Below are 25213 nucleotides of genomic sequence, written 5' to 3'. Positions count from 1 at the left end.
AATTGTTTCACGGAATTTTCAACATTTGCGCTATTTTACTTGTAAATCTCAGCGCCATTAAAATAAAGTTTTTTAATGTTCAGTCTGACAGAAATCAGTAAAAACAGGTATAAGTTGCCAGCTTAAAGACCCATTTATGAACTGTGGAAAAAACGAGGATAGTAATTATATAGGAAATAGCAGGAAAGCGACCTACCGCTGCCCGTTACGACATACATTTTTGTTACATGTTCAAATCTCAGAGTAATTAAGCCCGTCTATAGGATTAAATTAATTAGTATACTAAATATAAACGAAACTGCTTAAAATGTGCGGACGTTCTGAATGCGAGGTATTGGTTCCATTTCTGGCCACCATTTTTACCTGTGCGAGTGACGATGACGTCACGGAGCAGTATGTCACAGGACATGTCTGTCTGTGTGTTTGTCACCGCGTTCACAGTTGGCAAATGGGAGCAAACGTATATGCTATATCCGGAACGCGTTCACATCGTTGAGATGTACTCGACAATGGTTACGAAAAACGTCTAGCCTTCCAATGGCAGGGCTTCCACCAAAGGTTCGCGCAATTGCGGGTTCTCTTACCCTTTACAGTAAATTTATTGCCTTATATACCCTAAAAATATAAAAATTGTGAAAACGGTGTACGCTAGAAGTCAAACGTTAACAATAGCTGTGTTTAAACAGATTTTAACAATAGCGTTTCTTAAAACGATTTAACTAATATTAAGGTAAATTACTGACGATAAAAATAATTAATATCAATTATATTTATTGAATTATTGAAGAAAAACGTTTCGACTCGGAGAGGTTTATTTTGGTTTCCCAACTTGTTTATTAAACGAAAACTCGTGCTATTTATGTGTCTACAACTTGAGAGAAACGTTTCTGCAAAATTGCACCTTCCAAGGCAAAAAGTTTGATACAGAAAACTTTCAATATCTTGACTTCAGACCACAAATTAGCCTAGCTCTTGCAGTTTTCTTCTTTTACTTCTTGTCATTTCTTTATAATTTGGTTTGGTATTATTTTTCCATTTTAAATCGATTAGGAAACGTTTGCCCATTTGTTTCCCCTTTATCTTGCCTGGAAAAGCGTCGGTTTTCTCAAATTAGGTTTAAGCACCAAAAACGTTGGCTAACCGACTTCTTTAAATTTGGTTTATTCACTGTGGCTAAGCCAGCCAGCTTTTCCGCTATCTTGGCAGAGGAAAAAAATGCAAAACGAAAAGGCAGTGAAGCAGATGCAATTTTCTTTCCCAAAAAACGTACCCTACAAGATTTTCGAAACAACTTGATGGACATGTAGATACTGTAGGTTTGAAAAATATTTTTGATTTGAAGATAGAGTCCAAGAAAAAATCCTAATGGTCAATAACGTAGAACTAGTATTCACTCTAGCCCTACCGGGAATAAGAAACTCTAGCGCGTACCAAAAACAAAGCTACACAAAGACGTAATGTAGCTTAAAAACTATTTTGTAGCTATACACATACCGAAGCAAAATAAAATACTGCCCATTTAAGGACGGAAATTGCTGGTCATAACTCCTAACACTTTACTACAAGAACATCAAAGCAGTTTTTCCTCGTTATAATTCGTTGTATCTATTACTTAAGCTATTAATAAGAGCAAAAAATGAAACAATAGCGAGGGGAGATATCATCACAGAATTGTGCTAATTGCGGAAATTGTTTGGTCTGAGAATTAGCTAATTTCCGCATGGTAAGCCTCTATTCAAGTGAAACACATTGGTCCTGGAATGATTACAGTATTACCATCGTTAATAAGTCACATTCATAACCCTGACGTCATCTGCTCCACAGAGAAACCTAACGTGTAGGCTCTTGTAAGAAACATATTTATTTGAATCCTCAATTTTATTGTAGATGGATGCATGGTTTCAATTGAATTTTTAATGCCCTTTTGAGAAAAAGTATATAGCAGTTTGTAATGAATAATATGAAGTATAAACCGCATATAAAGAACAATTTAAAGTATAAACCGTATATAAATAACAATTTGAAGTATAAACAGAATATAAATAACAGTTTAAAGTATAAACTGGATATAAAGAACAAATGAAAGTATAAACCGTAAATAAAGAACAATATAAACCATATATAAATAACAATTTAAAGTATATATAGTTATAAAGAACAATTTAAATATAAAGCATGATATAACGAATAATTTATAATATATAGCATGATATAAAGAATAGTTTAAATGGTGAAGAAGATTAAAATAATATTTTAAATGTTGAAGCAGATTAAAAAGAATATTTCAAATGGTGAAGCAGATTAAAAAGAATATTTAAAATTGTGAAGCAGATTAACTTAAATAGAGTATAGAGATTAAAAAGAATATTTCAAATGGTGAAGCAGATTAAAAAGAATATTTAAAATTGTGAAGCAGATTAACTTAAATAGAGTATAGAGATTAAAAAGAGTATTTTAAATGGTGAAGCAGATTAGAAAGAATAACTTAAATAGTGTGTGGGGATTAAAAAGAATGTTTTAAATGGCAAGGCAGATTATAAAGAATAACTTAAAGTATAAAGAAGATTAATAAAGGATAATTCAGATAAAACGAAATGCATATAGGATAATAGTTCAGATAATCTAATAAATAGCACCCGATATTATAGTTTTCTATTAGTTATTTTTAAAAATCTGAAATTTCACGTGAAATATGGCAGACATGTAGGGTCTGTGTGAAAAATAAACGGTATTATTCGAAAATATATTAGGTTTTTTAATTTCAATTATCTAAACAGTGTTTCAAAGACACACTTCGCAATATTTTGTCAATCTACCTCTTTGCTTCGATTCCGCTTTTTAACAGCTCAAATAAAGCAAGATTTGAAGGGATTTAAAAAAATACTTTTATCTGTTTGCGATACGAAGCTTGGAACTACTACCGGTAGTACCGGAACTAAACTCCGTTAATAGGCTTTATTTTCTTCAATTGTTAATCGCTTTAAAGGTTTGGAAAACAAACGGTACTTAAAGTCAACATTAAATGAGGACAACGCTAACACCTTCCATGGACATTATACAGTATCTTACTACCATAAATAACACTGGAGAAATAAAGCAACGGATATTTGGCTTTTATGCCACCTGAAAATGACCGCCATTATTAACAGTTAATAATTGGAAAATTTCATTCAATGACTTCAGATACCGCGAAGTATATAAATTTTCATCAGGTGGTATTTGTGAAGTTTTGAAATTTGAGTTCAAATTTAAAGTAACAACTGCAGTCATAGTTGTTTCTGATATAATTAGTTGTTAAATAGGACTGTGTCAAAATTTCCCACATTGATAGAAACATTTAGTTATTCTACTATATATTTATGAAGTAGTAGCGTTCTAGAGGGTGTTCATACATAAAACTCTGAGCTCTAACATTCTCCCAGTTCAGCTAAGATTGTTGAAGATCAAAAAAATGGATATTAGTTCCGAGGTATTTCCTAAAATTTAAAATACTTAACAACATTGATCCCGAGTCTTGTTCGAATTTATGTCATGTGTTACTAAAAGCTAAACAAAACCAGGAATAAATCTCAATAGTGCCTGTCTCAAGGTGTTTTAAAAGATACACGTTATTTTCGACCTTCACCGTGATTCAAAGAGAAAAATAATAAATTGTAAGTTATTGCGATTCCGCACGTCGTAATCCCACTCGGAAGATAAAATTTGGCTTGCGTTTTCGTAATCCATTTCTTGGTATAGTAGCTAGTGAGCCGCGGAATAGCGGATGGCATTTGAGACGCGAAGCGAAGTAATCTTTCGAGTAGGGCGCGAGAGTCTTGCCGAGAAGAGAAAGCAGAAGCTCATCTCGGATCATTCTCTCCCTCCGAATTCCATCTTCAGCGCATGCTCCTTTTTGGGGAGAAAACCCGCGAGCGAACGGCCGTTACGACGGATCGACCACGTCCACGAGTTACATCCACAAATTTTCGCTCTACAGAAAAGTGTACATCGAGAGCTTGCGCGTAGTTTCCCCCATCACTTAAAGATGACCCGTGCGTGTGAAAACTTGCCGGAAACGCTCGCGCCAGCCAACGTTCTCGCCTGCACGCTTCACCAACTAAGAAATACATCCGAGGAAAACGGCGCGTGCTATTGTAAAGCGCGTAAAGTGGCCTTAGTGCGGTTATGGAAATAAAACGGGTGTGGTAAAACACCAACCATGGAAAAACACACCATAGCTACGGTGCATCACCATGTGGAATCAGACCCTAAAAGAGTTATTTCCTCTTCGTCAAAGTGCATCGAAGATGGGATTATACTTAAAGTTGCTCAAGATTCCTGTTGCGATATTGGAGCTGCGAATTTGCAAACCTTCGACATCATACCACCGCTACCTCCAAAAACACACGTGTGTGGTGTAAATAGCATGATGAGACACCATCAAAACGATTCGTCATTCCAACGCAAGTGTTGCACACTTACTATGCCCACGGATAAAGTAGGTCCAACTAGGCGTTACTCTATGCAAATTTCATCCTTGAATACGCTGAATAACCGGGAGAGAGACAGAAACCGTAAAGGTTCGTGTCCTGAACGCGGTGGTCGGTGCAACGACGAAAGCTCCGACGCTTTTGAAGGAAATCGCAAATACCATCGCCGGGGTGGAGGGTGTCGCGATCAACGTTTCGATGATCGGCCGGGTGAGACGTTTCACCATCATCATCAAGAAACACGAACAGTTAAAAGGTCTTCCAATCAAGTTTCGGATACCATACGGAGATCCAGTTCCAAAGAAAGTGCCGCGGGGCCGCGACGGTCTTCCTCCCACAACGAATCTCACCATCACCATCACGTAAGCAGCACGACACACCAACAGCACCACCAAGTGCATCAGTGTCACACCGGTCAGCGACACCGATGCTCTTCCGATGATCGAAAACGGAGAGAAAGTTCGTTGAGCAGTCATAGCGCCGGGGAGTGTCAGGGAAAGTGTCGAAGGACTGGTTCGGCGACTAGTAGTTGTGGAAGTGGTGGTTTACCCCGAAAGGGACAAAGGGTGTCTGATGTTTTTACCGTCAGCAATTCCGGAAATTTGAAAAGAAGACGTACCCTTCCCGGAGAACGAAGTCCTGAATCGGACAGGGACAGGCATAGACTCGTAATGTTGATCGTAGGAGCGTTCGGAATTTTCATTTTAGTCATGTGCGTTATGCTCGTGGCCGTCACTCTGTCTCTGTCACCCGCAATTGACGAATTGGGTGAGTTGGCCTGTAAGACTTTTTGCCCTTGCGGGGAATATTTACCATTTTTTAAATTCTTTCTTATCGATTATCAATACCAGAAGTAATATAGTAACAAAAAGTGTCCTAGAATCTCAGATACACGCGCACAGTGATGTCACTAGTGTTGATATATTAGTAATGGGTTAGTAGCTCATAGGCTAGAGGATTGGAAAGACCCGCTTGATGAATTTAAAGAAAATAGAGAAAATGCGATTAATATCTATTGTGTGTAAAAGAAACAGATATTGTACAAGTTTTTACACATTGTCTTACTTATTGAGGTTACATTACCTACGTGTCAGAATAAATATATTTTTAATTAGAATTTAATCTATTCTGTGATCCAGAACCAAGAGAAAAAAAAGAAGGGAAAAAGTCAATATTCTTCCACATATGCTCAATTCCTTTAGCGTTACTATCTTATCTTCTATTGGCTCAATAAAGTGGGTAGCCGATATCCGAAAATTTCATTAGTAACGTAAAACGTTAAAAGTTTCTGCCGTAAAAACATCGAAAGGAATTGATCCAAAATTATTTTTGAAAAAAGAGACTTGCTCTAAAGTTACGCACCGATATAGTGCTCTATCTTAAATTAGCTGTAAATATTTGTTCACAATAGAGCAGGTGATGACTTATGCTCTAACAAAGGGGAATAACGAAGCCTTTGTTGCGTTAAAGGTTGTAACCCTAATATTTAGCGAAGCGTGGAAAGTGATATGTAGAGACATCACGTATGGTGTTAAAGTCAGTTATGAGCGAGCTAATGATTGCACTGAGAGTCTGTTAAGGTATTTCACCTGTTCAAAATTTTCCAATTTATATACTAAGAATATTGATAGAAATTCAGACCATCTTAACTCTTTCTCAAGTCTCGTTTATTTATAAATTATCAGTTGCTTGAATTAAATTTTTTGAGGATTATTCCGCTGTACTGTCTATTCATTTAGATGCTCAATTCTTGATTCAGTTTTCTGTGACAACTTTTAGCTGATTTTATTTTTGTTAACGACTTAATTAATTTATCTACGATTTAATTTATTTATTTATCTACGATTTAATTTATTTATTTATCTACGATTTAATTTATTTATTTATCTACGATATAATTTATTTATTTTTCTACGACATCATTTATTTATTTTTCTACGATATAATTTATTTAGTTATCTAAGACTACGATTTAATTTATTTACGTACGATTTTACTTATTTATTTATCTACGATTTCATTTATTGATTTATGTATGACTTAATATATTTATTTATCTATGACATAATTTATTTTTTATGTATGACATAATTTATTTTTTGTGTAAGACTCCATTTATTTATTTATGACTTAATTTTAATTATTTCTTTGTGACTTAATTGGATTATTTTTTCTTTGTTTTTATTTTTATTACTTAATTTCTTTATTAGTTTTGTATATTTGCTCCTATCATATCAGATCGAAAATAAATTTATTATTATTGTTATTGAGATAAATTTTATATAAATTAGACGATATACGACTTAGTCCATTTTAATTTGTTTCATATTTCAAGTAAGCCTCTGAAACGATCAGTAATTTCTCCATAACTGCGCAATATGTTCTTATCACACTTGGTGACTAGAGAAGCTGGGTGTGAGCGTGGCCAGTGTTTCAATCTGATTAATGATTACGGAGAACACTTATCTCTTTCTGGGATCGGTTGATACTCTAAATGTGGGAAAATACGCGTGTTTCTATTTCTTTTTCGTTTAACAAGAATGTTTCATCTGATAATTCAATCTGGATTATTTATTTGAACAGAGCACAGAGTTTTAAATTCGTGAAGTGCAACTTTAAAACATGCCGACAATTTTCATGGTAATTCTACTACGCAACTCACTATTGACTTATAATAAGGAAACATGGTAATATCAGTCACAACAGAAGTCTCAGGCTCTGTAAAATTTCGATGTTGAAATAAAACCAAGTTTTATAAGGTTTTATTAGCTAAAACGGTAAAAAAATAATTACCGAGATATTATTATTTTAGCAGCTTATAAAAAAAGTATTATTTTAAACATGTATGAAACGTATTGAAACACTGCCTAATAAAAATCCCCTTGGATTTCATCATTACGGTTTTCCTAGTCTTAAAGGGAGGGTGAAGTGGAAAATCATGTGATTTTTTTATATATTTTTTTACATATTAAAAGACTAGTCTGCTTAGTGAAACATCCAGGAAATGATTTTAAAATTAAAATTGGGTTCAGATTTTATGAATTACTTGAAATAAGGATCTCTGACCAATCGCGTAACGCCCTGCCTTCTTGTTACCAAAATTCTCGTGGCACGCTCCATGCCAAATGAAATTTATCGCAAGATTTGAAAGTAAAGAACCATCAGTATTAGACTTCAAAGAAAAGTTTTATTCTTTGTTTTTGGTCGACTCGGGGATTAAACCACGCTAGAAAAACTAACGCATAGGCGTTCGCAGAAGGGCGCGGCAAACAAGGCAACAAGCATGTGCTTTCTTTTGATGGGCGTTACTATGTTGAACCCCTAACTTGAGTCTAATGAAGTTAAATTCAGAATGGAATTATTAACTGTAGATTTGCGTCTTACCGTTTGTTATATTCATAATCAAGTCTTCGTTACTATTGAAGAACAAAACTTAAAAATTTAAGACTTGGTATTCGATTCAAGGTACATTTATGGCATTGACAAATAAGAGTTAACTAATAATTTTCTAAGGAATAACCACACGAACAATACAATTAATAGAATGGTTAAAGCTAGTCCCTATGCCAAACTAACAATTACAGTTAATTTCTGTTATTTTTGAAGTTATGATTCGAGAGTCCTCTTCGAAATATGCAATCGAAGCAGTTCCTGCAAAGTAAAGATTTTAGTAAATAAAGGGTGAATGAAATGGTCTGAGAAGCATTTTTAATCGATTTTTGTATTGTTAAAAAATATGAAAATAATTTTAAAAAAATATTTCTGTTAATGTTATATAATTATAAATTTTTTTCAAGGTATCCAAAGATGACTACTAAGCTTAAGACTGGTTTTTATAATAAAAACAAGGGTATGTAAGTGACCATTTAGCGAACGTGTTTTTTTACGTGATTAAAAGCAAGCTCCATAAGCTTCGAGTATCTCTTCGTTAGGCCCTTTTGTACACCCATTTCTTTTAGAAAATTTGAAAACTCCCTACGATGTAGCTAATTTTGAGAAAACATTCTCCGGTTGAGTTTAATATTGATATTAGCAAAAACGGATTTATGGGATAAGAACGTCGGATCATAGCTTTAGCCTCTAGTACCATCCTCGCATACTTTATTGAGAAACTTCGTCTGCTTATATTTTGACTCCACCCACAAATTCGATCTCTAGAAGTAGCTATATACAGAATTTGTGGGTGGAGTCAAAATATAAGCAGACGAAGTTTCTCAATAAAGTATGCGAGGATGGGGAGTGAATTCGCTAACTCCGACGTTCTTATCCCATAAATCCGTTTTCGATATTAGTTAAAAGGTTACGTGGTTGACATGACTTAAACTGAAAACTTGTCACAGTGTCGGCTGTATTGTTTAAAAAACGGCCTAACTAAGATTAGCTGAAGCTTTTAATAGCGGAATAAAACACGTGAGGTTTTGGTACATAATTTATCACTAGCATTACCTCTGAAACGCATTAACCTGTGAAGCTTTGTTAAGTTTTATTAATGATTTTGATGTTATTTTATCAATACCAATCGATTAAAAAATGGTGTTCATACCATTTCATTCTCCCTTCAAAGTTCACTATAACTCAGCTCTTACCCCATTTACTTCATTTTCTATAAAACTGATAGAAACTAGACTTGCTGTTGGAAGTCTTCAGTTAAAATTATTATCCACGTCTTTTTTCACGAAATCTACATCCTTTAAACGCGTTACCCACTTCAGATAGGAGCTCCCAACCATTATATAAAGCAATACTGGTTATATCGATTTCAAAAAATCAATAAATGAATTACATGATTGTGTACGTAGCCCAGGCAAATAAAAGTAGAACCTCAGCAATTTCCTTACAAAACTAAAAACCGGAACATTGACAGTTTTTACGATATGGCTATTTATATTTTTTTATGTGTTGAAATCTTCGCCGGCAACCAGTCTAGATACTTCACCTAATGCCTTGGTGTTGTGCAGGGACAATCTTTAAGGCATTTACAGGAGCTAGTAGAGAAATTTAATAAGTTTTTTTTATCAGAAGTGAGATGAGACTAGAAGTACTGAGCTAACCAAATTATTCACTTGGCGAAAGTGAATATTCTTGAGAACACACCAACGGTTGGCCCTCTGGTACCGGTTTCTGAATTTTCCCTCCAAAACGTGAGACGCTCGCGGCGGTAGACGGCCCAACTAGATTCAAGCACCCACGTCCGTGTTTCGCGGCTTTAGGTTGAGGGGAAGGGGGTAGGAAATTTTTTTGGAACTCGACCAATTTTTTCTCTCTAGTGTCGGCGCGATGGAAGCGGCATAAAATCCTCAAATTTGTTCACTAGTGCCAGGATCTACTACCAATGCTAGAGCTCTTCACTTCTAGTCTCATCTTACTTCTGATTTTATTAAAGAAACCAAATGAACGTAAGTCATTTGTGAATGGACTTTCAAATCACATTGTTTAAAGAATATGTCTGCTCCTGTGGCACCCCTATTCTAGCTTACCTTCTACCACAAATTTTACTTTGCCAAAGACAAGAGCCAATCAGAGCTTGAGGGCGGAGCTAAAAACAGCCTTTGCTAAGCTTAGAGGGTTAGTCAACTCCACCCCTTGATTTCAGGAGCATCTAGTGGCTTTTGTTTAAACTAAACTTCAGCCGAGACTAGCTCTAACCGAACGTTTACAGGACGAAATTCTATGAACTTTTGGTTTAACGAGATTAATTAATATCCATGAGATTTCAAAAACTACTTTATTAAACCAATTTCCCTGACATACTTAGGTGCAAAACCACTTAATAACTGCTGGAGTGGTTTATATAGTCGACAGTGGTTTTTATTTAGTTGATGCAACCCCTCCCGAGCAAACTTTCTCAATCCTCACAAATTTCCCTGAATTTTACTAAAAATTATGAATTTAAATGAATTTTTAGTCAACTGTTTATTTTCCTTGATATTTCAGGCTGGTATGAACCCTGTTATTTTAGAAACGTTGACCCTGAGTAAAGTTCTTTCTTTTGTCATATAAAGGACGAAAAAAATAAAGAAGACATATTTAAAGTGTTTTACATGTAAAACCGACTGAAGAATTCAGAAACTACAATAGAAAGGCCCTCTGATGAAATGTTTAAGGGTTATAAACTGAAAACCATAAATCATCAGCATTTTCCAAGAAGGATTGTAAATCAGTCTTATTTCCAAGGTCTTTTTTTCCCAGCCATTTCTCTCGTTTCCAACTTTCATTTCTTCTTCAATTTTTCAATTCTAACCCTCAGAGCATTCGAATGAAATGGAACCATAAATTAAGTTCTTGATAGCATTTTCTAAAAACATTAACTCCTCGTTTATAGAAGCTCACGAGAAAATTACTTTTTTATCGCTTTGGTATATACTGCCACTTTCCGTTTAATTTAACTTCAAACTAATTTATGCCATTTGTTTCCCGCTTTTATTGGTTACCATAATAAAAAAGCCGCTGCGGCCAATAGAACGGTCGCTATCAGAAAACAAATTTGAAAAAATCGTTACACATTGCTCTAAATTTTGACATATTCCATTGTCTTACAACATAAGTTTATAAGATGTTCCATAAGTGTGAAACTACCCATGCCTGGTAATGTTGAAGACTTACTGAGCGCTAGTTCGAGAACGACGCGAGAATTGACTACACGCGGTTTTGCAGTCCATCTTCTTATTTAGTCTGTCCTAAGCCTTTGACAGCGCCTCACCAGGCGTCGCTTTACGAGAATCTATGACCTACGTTACTTCTTGACAAGCTCTCAGTAACTTGTGATATACACATGGAACAACTTATGAAATTATGCAGGCATTAATTGTCACGTATTGTTTTATAAATTCATTAGTATTAGCGAAGCCTTTGATCTTGAATAGTGAAATACCGCGCTGTAAGAATTGACTAAGTATTTTGCTTGAAAAGTCAATGCGGCCGGTTGTTAGGACGAACACGCAATTTTTACAGCATATAGTAATTTTATTGGCTTAATTGAAGTAGTTTTCAAAAGTAATTGTGATTATAAAGCAATGCATGTGTGCTTCTGCACTGAAACGTTTATTTACTGTAGATTTCATTTACTGTGAGAGGTATGAAAGACATCACTAGGTTTGGACGCGATCATAGAGTATATTTTTATCAAGACGGTGCTGAGAGCTTCCTTCCCAATGTAAGGTAACTGAAACCTGATCTAAACCAAATGGTTTATTTCGAAGTTTCATAAATATTACTCAAAAGTACTTAAAGGATTATTCAAATCTTATTAAAGTATTAAAGTTTTAAAAATCCTTAATCCTCAATTCCTCAAGAACCTAAGGGAATAGAAAATAATGATTTCTCTATCGTGGAACTCTGAACGTTTTCAACGCGTCTTTCGAATTTCGAATTGCAGAAATTACTCTTGGTCGAATTTGAACTAATGGAACGCGGATAAAATTGTAAGATATCTGAATGATCGAAATTATTACGTATTAATAATCTTGTTACATTTTAATAGTCTCATTTCATAAAAATAAAACTTCGAAACCGATTCTATGGTCAAATAAATTTAAGTTAATTAAAAAGGTTACCCAATATAACATTTTTCCCTTATTTTTTTAAATTGTTTTTCAATAATAATTTCCTCATATTAAATGAATATACCTATTTTAGTTTGTTGAGATATTATAACAACTATACACTTACCTTAAATAACGAAGTTATATTTCCCCAGATTAAAGGTTACCAAATGCGCGATTAATCTTGCTAAATCTATCCTCTTTTTGTGCACATTCAATAGAGCGTTGAACTAAGGTAATTTAAATCAAGTATACTTATAAAGAACGTATTTATGATGCCATAATATTTTCAAAACATGGTATACTCGCTTAAAAATGTTTTATTTTTCACAATATGAGTGAGGAGCCTATTTTGGATTTGGATCCTTACTAGTTCACTCTAGTGGCTATCTAAATTTTTAAATAATTTGATGTCCCAAAACATAGCATTGTAACCTCCTGTGGACGCTAGAAATGAGTTTTGACGTATTACATAAAATGGAGACTTTATCAATTTTCAACGGATGGAGTTCAAGGTAGCAAAGGCTAATTCCAAGTTCTTCTGGAATTCAAAATAAATTTCTAAGATCTCTCTAATATAATGAAATAAACCAAGTCACGTAATTGGTTTTTGTACAACTGTTTATATTATGGTTATTTTGGTTGATAACAAACCGCTTACTGACTCCATGTCCTTTTTCGATTTATATTCAAATCGTTTCCTAGTGCTTTACCTACCCAGACTCTATTAGCGCACAATACCGTTGAGCATAGCTAAAGTATTCTTCGTTTATTCCGGCAACTGCATAAATAACTAACGCCAAAACTTCATTTTCAAACTTATACCTTGAAAGTTCGCGACTCTCTTACCCGGGAAGGTTTATACTATTTAATAAGGAGTGTTTACATATTTGGTGTTATTTATGGTGAATGTGATAATGGTGATAATGTTCACAATGGTGTAGAGAAGTAAAATGTTTTTGACTCTTTCAAAGTTCAGATCGGTGCTGTATACAAGGTTCACTAAACTACAAGAATCCTAACTTTGAAATCATGGTTAAACTATGAAATAACATTTTAAAAACTTCATGTTGAAGCTATAAAGTAATGTTTTTTTTTTCACGGAGTCGTTTTTGTTAAGCATAAGTTTGATAACACTAGTAGCACTGTGTTGGATATCCTACAGCAACTGTTATTGTCGAACCATCTCTTTTCATAGAGTATCGAAACAAATCTGTTTTACCAGAAGTTCAAACTCTATAACGCTTCTTCTTTGGCTAAGAAAATGTTGTTCCAAAAACCCCCGTTAGTTTACTTGCTTTCAAAACAAGGTTTTACCCCTTTCACGCGAGATATTTCATGAATTTCCCCTAAATATTTTTCCGTTCGCTCTTGTTTACCACTTTTTTGCAGGAGTTTTCTGCTCGCAGACGTGTGACATGCCCCAACTCTTACAGGGTCCCATGAGCCCGCGAAATTCCTGCCCGAAAAGAAAACATCTCTTTAAATGCAATATTTTCTCTTGGCTGGCTGCCCCACTATCGCGGGGCACGCTTAGAGACGAGAATTTATGTGGTGGCTCTAGCGACATTTGGTCGTCTTAAATCTTTAAAAGGGAATGAGTGATGCCTTTCTATAATATTGGTTGTAGAATAAAGTGTGGCGCAGTCCTGTTAGCCTAGCTTTTGCAAGTTTTGGTCGACAAAGTTTGAGGAAATGCAACTCATATAGGTGCCGAATGCCCTATGTCCGCTGGCAGTGACTTGGCTCAACACCCTTCCAACAACTACAAAGAAAACCTCATTTACTTTCCTGCTTAATCACTAAATGAAGCCTGATTAATCGCATCCTCTCAAGGCCGCCCGTCAAGCCGGCCCAGCCTGCACCTCTAACAATAAAAAACTATAGTTGTAATGAGCTCCTTGTTTGTCTAAAGAACTAATGGATCGCCTGTTTTCGGTCGTGTTATATTTTTATCATCATATACGTTGTTTTAAAAACCAACTGAATTAGGGTACATATAGTTCTATTTGTAGTCATCATCATGCCGATCCTACACCTTTGCTTAGACTGTCAATAGGTCATATGACTCCAAATTTAATATAGTACTCTATAACTACGAAACTATTACATGAAATTACTTAGCATTCTTAAGGACTCAGTACGATGTGAAAACTTTTCTATCAAAGAGGGTAAAGGTCACTTAGCCGTGGTAACTGTACAAGATGGAAATACTACGAAAAAACGCGCTATCTTGTAAATATCGATTGTATGTCGAGGATCTAACTTTACAGGGCCTTGTTTAGACCAACTGTCGATGAGAAGCTCGTTATCTCATCCTGTCTGTAAGACGTTGGGCAAAGATTCTACTCCAAATTTGTTAAGCGAAAATTGTGTTTCGAGTATAGCACAAACAAGCAATAGCAGTCGACAAGAAATACCCTTTTTCCGTCAACTGTAGCGGTATTTCTTTTTGTGAGATCAGTGATTCATGATACTAGAGACAAATTCAGAGATGTGAATTTACGGTAATTTTTCTTAAAACTGTAATTTACTGATTAAAATTTTGGGAAACCAAAAGTTTACGTTCAGTCTTAAATTTATGGTAATTTATATTATCAAGTGTTTAATTTAAACAACGTTGAATTGGGAGCATTTTATACCTAGCTTTACAATTTTTTGGGACTTTTACTACCAGGACGTTAGCCGTGGCCTTTATTAAAAGACGAAATTTCTATCGCACCTTTGTAAATGCTGGCTGACGCCTGGCGAGTCATTTTGGAAGAATAGGGAAATAATTGATCATTTATTGCTTAATGAGCTCTTGGCCCAAATAAAAAAAGCACTAGCATAGTAAGCCTACCTCTTGGCCTAGCTGACAAGTAAATACCGTGATTAACAATATGAGAATGAGTGAACCACGATTTCCCGCCAGAACTTCCGCGTGAACGAACAGGAAATCGAGGGAAAACGGAACTCCAAAATAAAAAGGGACATTGTTATAGTCTTTGGCAGGCTAGTACACTTGGTTTTACTCCCAGAGGTTTGAACTCTGAGCACCAAAATTTTGAAAATGTTTGGCATTTTACCACGGTGAAAAACCACTGTAAAATTACGATAAGATATATATTGGTTTATTACGCGATATTTGGTAAATTAAAGGTAATTTACGGACGGTAAATTTTCAACTCTTATCTCTAAATACGATAGAGATGAAGGTTAATCTCAAATATCTTCAAATACCTTGGCTAAAGGAAGTTCCTGTACTGACGCAAGACGACCCAAGTTTTTCATCTTGAAGAACTTCGCAAATCAACCTAAGTCTGGATCCGTTAAAATCCCGAAAAGAAGTAAGATAATAGACAAATTTGTACCCCGTAACTTTCAATTCTACTTCGAGTTTAATAAACGTTTTTTAAGCCTTCAGTTCCTTCACCAACTGAGCTAATTGTTTTTCTAACACTACACAATATACTTCTGTTCACAGTTATGGTTTAATGACATACTTTTACACTGGCATAATTTTCATATCGATTGCTCTGTGTTGTGCGAGAAGATCTTGTACGGTTTGATTTTGGCGAAATTTATCACTGAAAATTCAGACTTGAGGTAGTTCGATATTAACCAACTATAATCCACGTGCCGATCATTGGGGTTGGAGAGTAAGCTTACAACAAGGAATTAAAATGTTTAAAAGCAATTATCCATGACCCGAAACAGTAAAAAAGGGTATACACTGGAAAAATAATAGAAATATTTTATTCCACATGATGCTTAAATTGTCTGAAAATGTTATTTTTAAATGAATCCATAATTGCTTCCTTACTTTTGCAACTTGAAATGTGTCAAGTCATGAACATGAAAACCAGAACTAAGCACTAGACCAAGAACACTCAAATCTGAAGGAAGGCAATACTTAAATACCTAATAAGACTAAATTCCTCTTGTTAACAAATATGGTATATTTTAAATAATGTGCTCACGTAGGAAATTAAAAAATGCTACTCTTCAGCATTAGCAGAACATATTATAGAAAACAATAACCATACACCTGATTTCACCAACACAAAAAAATATTCATGCGTAACAATTACATTAAACCTGATGTAAGAGAATCGTAAGAAATAAAAAAGAATAACGCAAAAAACGTTTAGCTCTCAGCCGCGACGACGGCCCGGGAAGTCTCATCAGTGTCCTTTTGATTAAAAAACTATACAAATCACAGCATGAAAAACCACATGACGATAGGAATGAGTGAAAGAAAATCTTTTCCGAAAATTCCAACCTGATGATGCGCTTGTAATAGCGTTTTCCTTGGGGTCCTCGCGGAGCGCTCCCAAGGAGCAATAAAAATGGTAGTAGTAGTTTCCAGCTTCGTTGAAGACTGTTTTTGAAGAATAGGATCTCCTAGTTTTATTCCTCCATGGGAGCGCTCCGCGAGGACCCAAAGGAAAACGCTATCAGACGCGAATTTTCGTGGGTGTTTTTAATTTTTTAGTGCGACATTAAACTTGCATAAAAATATTAAAGTCGCTTATTGTTAAATGTATCTTTATACCCTTTGTGGTTGCAAGTTGGAAGGGCGCTTTTACAAGAACGCAGCCTATCTTTATAGAGCCATTAAATAAATTATTCCTGGAAATATGGGGTACCAATGTTTTCTGAGGTTTTTTTTGGTATAATTTTATAAATATTTCCATAACTGTTCTCTTTCTACTGACAAAACCTTTTACATAAATGACAGAGCCGAATGGGTGGCAATAAAATGACTTCCTTTAAAAGAATTTCCAAGCTTCTAAGCAACAGCGCTTAGTTCGTTCTTTAACATAAAGTACTAAATGTAACAGTTTATAGTGATTGCGGAAAACTGTTGAACACAATTTTAGCGTTCTACATCCAAAGTAATTCAATATTAGTACGCAGTATTGACGAAGTCGCAATGAGGAGCTATTATAGTACATTGGTGTCTTGTTACCCTTAATTGTCTGTTCACGTCAGGCAAGTAAGCTAGACGTCTCTGTGATTTAGTTCAAAGAACAACTGCATTCGATGTTAAGTCAACATAGTTCGTGTCTTTGTTGACTTTGTTTTCGCGCAATTTTTCTTTCTTTTCTTGGGAACCCCCATGTGTTGTATAGGTAGTACAAGGACGAACTTTGATTGTATTTCGTTTCAATTTTTTGGAATTTCTGAACAAAATCCGCTTCGTGCATTTAAAAGAATTGCTTTTAAATTCGGGAAAAGGTCTCGGTAAGCCAGTATTATAAGCCTTGCTTGTAAACTTGGTTTATGAAAGAATTAATTTAATTAACGTATTACCTAGAGTAACGCACTTCTAATCATATTTATAAACATTATCAAGATACGATGGGAAAAAATTACATTCCACTTCAGTTGCTTGTTCCCGGGTTAGGAGAGGAGAAAAGGTCGATAAAATGATTTTTGACTAGTGTATGCGAGAACTTCTCAGTAAAGGTTTTACTGCTCGGTGAAGGCGTTTCTCTGGCTTGGGTTTGGTATACTTCTCTTTGTATTCAACGAAAATCTTTCTTTTCATTTTTGAAAGGTTACATGGACTATTGACTCCAATTTTTTAGGTACGTTCGGAAATTTTTTTCTTCTGATACGTTTCATACGATAGGCTTACAAGATCAGAGTTTTTCGTGTGTACTTTTTGTTTGCGCGTTTGTTTGGGGAAAGCGGATACACGAAAAACCTGTATGGCGAGGAAATAGTTAATAAGAAAAGACCCGCTACCGGCTTCGATCTTGATTTACGAAAGAAGTAGGCCTAATTGGAAAAAATAAAGCGAACCTTTTATGCTACGGATATATACGAATAATATTATGGGGGAAGAAGTAGTTATAAAAGAAATGCGCAACTACCAGGTCTGAACTGCAGGAAGAGTTGAAACAATTTTAAATTTCAATTGAGCTTTTCAGTTGTCGGTCAATTTCTGTCTAATATTACTGAAAAATACAATACACAAATAGAGCTCGGCATTTTCGATCAATTATCCACAAATTGGTGGATAACCGATTATTTATAAACAAATTTGCGGATTATAATACGATTTAACACGTAAGTTCTGTGGATAATTTTCGGGTATGGATAAAGATAAAATAAAGTAGATAATTGATCGAAAATGCCGAGCTCTATACACAAATGTGGTCGCAATATAATGTACAACTCGTGATTCTCAACAACGTTTTCTAACTCAAAGGATTTAATTTGAAGAATTTGACATGAATAGGTTTAATTTGTCATAGATGGCGCTTACATTTCTTTTCCATTTTTTAAAATCTTTGTTAGACTTAGCATTATGAAGTTTACCAAGGAATTGAATTACTTAATGTACGCTGTGGCTGCAAAAATCACAATACTTGTCTCGTAAAAAACAGAATACTGTTGAAAATTTTCCAGTAAAAACTGAGGTAAATGTACTGTACATAAAAGAAAAATAAGGTGGGCGTTTCTATAGAGCCCAGAGAAAAATCATTTGAATAAAAGGACAGGTTAAAGGTCGAACAAATAAGAACAACCTATTATAGCTTAAAATCCAACCAGTTCGAGTTCGACCACCCCTAAAATTATAAAGAAAAGAAAAAACCTGTATACCCCTTTTACCCGAGGTAGCTCAAAATGCAGGTGTCTATAGAAATAGCCAACCGAGCTTACCTGTACGATATGACCGAGAAAAAAGGTCACTCTTAACTTGGACACTCTCAAGGAGAGAGAACCGCATGTTCAGTAAGAAAAATAAAATAAAAACCTTTGAAAAAACTTGCATCTTCATTTAGTTTAGTTAGGAAGATTGCCTTAAAAAAACTTAGAAAAAAACTTAGAAAAAACTTAGAAAAACTTAGCCAAAACCCAAAACTCGAAATAATTTAGATTTCAAAAAACAAAACCTTTAGAAACAATTAAAATTAAAATAAGGCACGAGATTTTTTCAGTCGGTTTCGTGAACCTTTAAAAAAATCAGCACCGCTCTCCCAAGGAAGAACTATTCCGTTTTATGGTGCACGCGAAACCCGGGATTAACCAGGGACCTTTAGATCGGGACTTGAAAACAAAAATTGCGGTAATTAAAACTTTTAGCGCGTTTATAAAAAATCGCGAAAAATGCTCGGAAACCAACCTCCCGGAGGTTCCGGTGGTACGAACCAACAATCCACAGTAACAGTTGGAGACCCGACTGCTTTAGTTAGGATAAAAGGATTGCGAACGAGAACGCGATGTGCGGTAACAAGAGTCTCCAATGTTTTAAAAGACTTATTGATCGACCCAGCAGTATTAAGTGAAGATTTAGAGGACAATATTAAAATTCTAAAACAAAAAGAAACAGTCCTGCAACAGCAAGACAAAGATGTTTGGGCCCTGATGCCCATAACCGATCAATCGGCTATAGACGCGGATGTGGACAAAGCCGACCAAATACAAGACGAAATTACGCTTTTAATAAGCAAAACAGAAAGAAAAATCAACAATTTGAAATCAACGTCAACGTCGAGTTCTACAAGTGGATCAACGATTATCACACCTACGGTAAACAACAACGTAAACAACGGGGGAGCCCTCGTTAACAACACCGTACCATCAGCAGCGGCAACCGCAGCCAACGCCGCCTTCAATAGCGCCGGCCAAGGCCCAAATTTTGGGAACCCTCCACCAGGATACCAGTTCCGGACACAGTCCCAACTACCACCGCTGGAAATCACCAAATTCTCAGGAGACTATGCCCAATGGGAAGGATTTTTTAGCCGATTCCAGCTAGCGGTAAGCAGAGCAAATTTATCTCCTACGGAAAAACTTTCTCAACTAGAATCCCACTTAGCGGGAGAAGCAAAAGACAGTTTAGCTGGATTACATGTCTCAGACGCTAGTTATGATGAGGCAATTAGAATTTTACAGAAAAAATATGATAAACCAGGATTCGTTAAGCATACACACATACAAAATTTGTTACATTTGGATCCAGTTATTGACCCAAATGATGTAAAAGGTCTACGCCGTCTCTATACCATATGCGAAGTTAGTTTGAGGAGTTTAGAGTCACTGGGGGTTGACACGTCGCTTAGCGGATATTCCGTTTGCCCAGCCATTTTAGAGAGCCTACCCCAAGAAATTAGAGTTCAGTATAGCTTGAGCGGAGCTTATGATGCAGAATTTAACATAGAAAAATTAATGGATTTTTTAGCTAAACAATTAGACGCGAGAGAAACGTCCGCTAGGTTAGGTTCAAAAATTAAAGAAAAAACAAAAACAAAAGAGTTCAAATCGTCAAATGACGGGCCAAAATTAGCCTCTGCTACAGCTTTGCAAACAAGTGTAAATAAGCCGCAATATGACGGAAAATTTAGATCCCAGGAAAAATTCCAAAGTCAAGGTAATTTTAAAAGCCAGGAAAATTTACGAAATCAAAATTTCAATCAGTATCAAAACAGGGGATCATTATTCTGTATATTTTGCGAAAACGAAAGTCACTCATCCACTGACTGCCACAAATTTAGTCTAGATGAGAAGAAAAGATTAGTTAATGAGCAAGGTAGATGCTATATCTGTATTAAGAAGGGACACATGGCTAGTAATTGTTTATCTAGATACAAAACTTGCAAAATTTGTTCAGGCAGACACAACTTAGTAATCTGCGTAAAAAATAGATCAAATCAAAAAATAGAAAATAAGGAGTCTCAGAAAAATACTGAGGTAAAAACAATGACAGTTGCGTCATCCAAAGTAGAATTGGGGTCAGTCCTATTGCAAACCGCCAAAACCACGGGTTTAAACCCTGAAAACTCTGAACAACAATTAGAAGTTAGAATTCTATTAGACGGTGGGGCGCAAGCCAGCTTCATACGAGAAGAAGTTGCTAAAAATTTGAATTTACCAGTAATAGGGCGAAAAAGTGTCACTGTGTATAATTTCGCAAATAAAACCCCTAGCGAGGAGATAAGAGAAGTTGTAAAAATAACCCTAGAAAGCCAAGTAGAACCAAATAAGAGGATTGAAATCAATGCTATAGTTCTTCCCTATTTGTGTGACGCGATTGCCACAAATGAATTTCAACATATCGAAAATTTGATGGAAAAGAAAGGATTAAAACTGTGTGACCCGCCTAGTCAGGCTAAATTAGGCGACACGAACATAGAAATATTAATAGGAGGAGACTATTATTGGGAGATGGTTACAGGCAAGGTAGAACGTTTTAGCAAAAATTTAGTTTGCCTGGAAACGCTATTTGGGTGGGTTATCCAAGGCCCAACAAATACACCTTCAGCAACTGTAAATAATAGCGTTGTTAGAGTAGGATTAGTAAATACAGGAAAAACGTCAGATATGTTGAAATCACTTTGGGAGCTGGAAGCTATAGGCATTGATGGAAATCCCCAAAACAAACCTTTAGACTCTGAATTTATGGAAACATTCAGGGAAACCACCGAATTTAAAAATGACAGATATCACGTGAAACTTCCATGGAGTGTAGAAAAGGAAACACTGTCCAATAATCTCCCTTTAGCTATCCAAAGGTTCAAACCTTTAGTTCAAAAATTTAAATCAGATCATGAACTATTCGTAGATTATAAAGCAGTAATTGAGGATCAGCTAGAAAAAGGGATAATCGAAAGGGTAGTTAACCCAAAAGAGGCAGAGAATAACCCTGGAACGTATTACGCCCCTCCTCAGCCAGTTAGAAGGAAAGACCATCCCACTACAAAATTGAGAGTGGTTTTAGACGGTTCGTCTCATGCTAAAGGGGAACCGTCTTTAAATGATTGTTTGAATAGTGGGCCTAATTTAAACCCAGATCTACTGCTATTGCTACTACGGTTTAGAAAAAATGTTATTGCGATTACGGCCGACATAGAGAAGGCCTTTTTGCAGGTAGCATTAGCGGAAGAGGATAGGGATTCCGTTAGGTTTCTATGGGTCAGGGAGGTAGATGGTAATATAGATGAAAACAAATTTAAAATTCTAAACATTGAAGGATCTGTATTATCATTTAGTAAAATCTGTGTATAGTAAAATTAATAAAAATAATTGTGTTTGATATGTTAAAAAACAATAATAATATTTTGTTTGATGTTTAAAATGTATAATGTTGATGTATAAATTTTCATTTAAATAATAATAATTTGTAAACCCCTTTTGCAAAGACAAAAGTCTTTGTCGGGGAGTGTTGAAAATTTTCCAGTAAAAACTGAGGTAAATGTACTGTACATAAAAGAAAAATAAGGTTGGCGTTTCTATAGAGCCCAGAGAAAAATCATTTGAATAAAAGGACAGGTTAAAGGTCGAACAAATAAGAACAACCTATTATAGCTTAAAATCCAACCAGTTCGAGTTCGACCACCCCTAAAATTATAAAGAAAAGAAAAAACCTGTATACCCCTTTTACCCGAGGTAGCTCAAAATGCAGGTGTCTATAGAAATAGCCAACCGAGCTTACCTGTACGATATGACCGAGAAAAAAGGTCACTCTTAACTTGGACACTCTCAAGGAGAGAGAACCGCATGTTCAGTAAGAAAAATAAAATAAAAACCTTTGAAAAAACTTGCATCTTCATTTAGTTTAGTTAGGAAGATTGCCTTAAAAAAACTTAGAAAAAAACTTAGAAAAAACTTAGAAAAACTTAGCCAAAACCCAAAACTCGAAATAATTTAGATTTCAAAAAACAAAACCTTTAGAAACAATTAAAATTAAAATAAGGCACGAGATTTTTTCAGTCGGTTTCGTGAACCTTTAAAAAAATCAGCACCGCTCTCCCAAGGAAGAACTATTCCGTTTTAAATACTAAACCGCAAACTTATAAAACTGATTCAGCATTGCAGTTATCGATTTTCATCTAATTGGGCTTCGCTAGAACGTTAACATTTGTGTGTCTCCGGCTTTACTCCCAATGAAAGTTAACAGCTTTATTTGAGAAAAGCATAATTTATAAATGCTCGATGCGTCTCGCTTATTAATGCAATCACTCTTCAAGAAGGCATCGCGCGTCTTGGCATACATTCTGAAACAGTCCATCAGTTATTTCTGACCCGGCCGGGTCTAATTCTGTCCTTGAAGTAATCTAGACGTATTGGTAACTTTTAATCATTTTCCTTTTTGTTTGCAATTTTTCACTGGATTTAATTCCTCACTACACACGGAGAAAAAAACTTTGTAGGAGAGCCAGGTATAGATACTTCTCGTTCACGTTGGTGTTATACAGACGGTAATATTGAAATTATATGAGTAATCTTATATCGTTATTTATCCTTTTCGGGCCGCGCATATTCAAGCTATGAAGCCCTGGCGAATATGTACATTAATATTTAATAAGTGGATTTCAACGTATGGACGTTACTACGTAAGGAAGGGTTTTCTTACATTTCTGGGTGCTACTTTCAAGATGAAAGTGGAGTGGAAATATCCTTTATGGTGTGTACCTAATACTTAATGTGGTGTCCCGTAAAATTTCCGGGGGATTGGTTTTCGTGGTTAACAGCATTTTTAGTTTAAATTCCATGGTATAGGAATGATTTGAACCTTGTGAATTTAATAGCCATGGAGCATTGTGGCATCACATATATTTTCCTTAGAATTGTGTCATACTTTCCTTTTTCTTCAGATCACAGGAAAAAGATTATAGGAAAATCCTTTTTGACAAGTTGAGAAGATAAATTTTGAAGCATTTTATCTGAAGAAAAATTTTGAGCTAGAAAAAAAAAGAATTCAATACGGACAAAACGCGACGGAATGGACAAAAGACGATGTAAAGATACGCTCATTTATGCTCCCTGTGATAAAAATATTAATCTTGGAAACCCTTTCCATTTTAAACGACGGCTTCTAATTTAACTCGATAAACGCCAGAGAAATCTCCTAGAGTGTTTCGTAGTTTAAACAATTATAAAGGAACCTCATAATAATAATGTGATTAAAACTGTTCAGATTCCTCACATTAAAGTTCAAAGATACGGTCCAAAATGGTAAGAGGTTCGAATAAAAATGTATTTCCTCGAACCCTATGAATTTAGATTTTAACGACTTTTACAAGGAAGTGTGAGACTCGGGCATATACAGTTCCTATTATCGCGCCCTCTTATGACGCTTTTGCGTTTTCAGTTGAAGAGTTTATTTACTCTCCAGTATAGTTGGAAAGTAACGAAACCTTTAGGCGCTGTGTTTCAACAGAGCGTGATAGACATACTGATCAAAACGACTTCATCCGTTTCCAAGAGTTGGTGGGCGCTGAAAATAATCCTACATTCTCCTATAAGCTGATTATTTTTGTCAAGAGCTTTTAAAAACTTCGATATTTGTGACGGAAAATTTCATCCATTTTTGTACTGCCATATGGAATTTTGACTAACAGGGATGGAAAGCCTTAGAGTAGTATACTACCCCTGTTGTACCCTTTTGATGCAATGTGCGTCCAACCATGAGCCAATGAACGTGACGACACGAATCTCATATAGCATACTAATCATGCAGGTTTTCGTCTAACTTAGAAAAATAGGAACCTTTGAGATACGCATGAACCACGTTCGATTCAGTTCGGCTCTTTGTTCAAGATTCCACTTTTCACGATTGTCATCATGCCATCTAAGGCGCTCTTCACAAATTATGTCTTCGTATATGCGCAATTATTTTCATATCAATTACTTCATAGTTAATAGTGAAATAATTTCACTCACAATAGGAAAATAATTTCCATCACAATAGTAAAATAATTTCCATCACAATAGTAAAATAAACCCACTTAAACCTTATTTAATAAGCTTTATAATCATAGTTTGATGGACTACCCGAGTGCAGTTTAATTTTAATTCTGTGTACGATAAAATAATCATATCACCGTCGTGCGATGCTTAAAACCATATAGTTGCATGATTCTCTAAATGGCCGTATAGCGACGTTAGAATTACGTTCTTCCTACAGTGGCTTCTAATTCTAAACTAAGCCATCGAAAAATAAACCACAATGGTTCTTTCTCTTTATATAATAGTCTATTCCATTAAATGCTTGCAGAGAAATCAAAACACGTGTGGGAGGTTGCCCTCTTAGCTTATCTCCCTCGCGCCAAGAGCCAAGGCCAGACGGAGCCCGAGTTCACTAAAAGCGGGAGACTATCCATTTCATGCTGCACCTAGAGGTGCGAGGTGGAGTCAGGGAAATAACCCAAGATGGCCTCGCCCTTGTGATGTTTGGTTTTCTTCTGTAACTAATTTAATGGTCTA

General features: G+C 35.4%; 1 protein-coding gene across 1 annotated transcript in view; it reads left to right on the top strand.

The window, feature by feature from the left end:
- Positions 1-4461: 4461 nt before the first annotated feature.
- Positions 4462-25213, top strand: part of LOC149713217 (uncharacterized) — a 75207-nt gene continuing 54455 nt past the window's right edge. Inside the window, exon 1 of the mRNA XM_089847399.1 lies at positions 4462-5237. Within this exon, the coding sequence (XP_089703525.1) occupies positions 4463-5237 (775 nt within the window). The 5' untranslated portion in view covers position 4462. The remainder of the gene's footprint in view (positions 5238-25213) is intronic.

Source organism: Phalangium opilio, unplaced genomic scaffold (genome assembly GCF_054372755.1).
Source record: "Phalangium opilio isolate 3A_F unplaced genomic scaffold, DU_Popi_V2 ptg000009l_1, whole genome shotgun sequence".
Classification (NCBI taxonomy): Eukaryota; Metazoa; Arthropoda; class Arachnida; order Opiliones; family Phalangiidae; genus Phalangium; species Phalangium opilio.
This window is presented reverse-complemented; position numbering and strand designations above follow the sequence as displayed.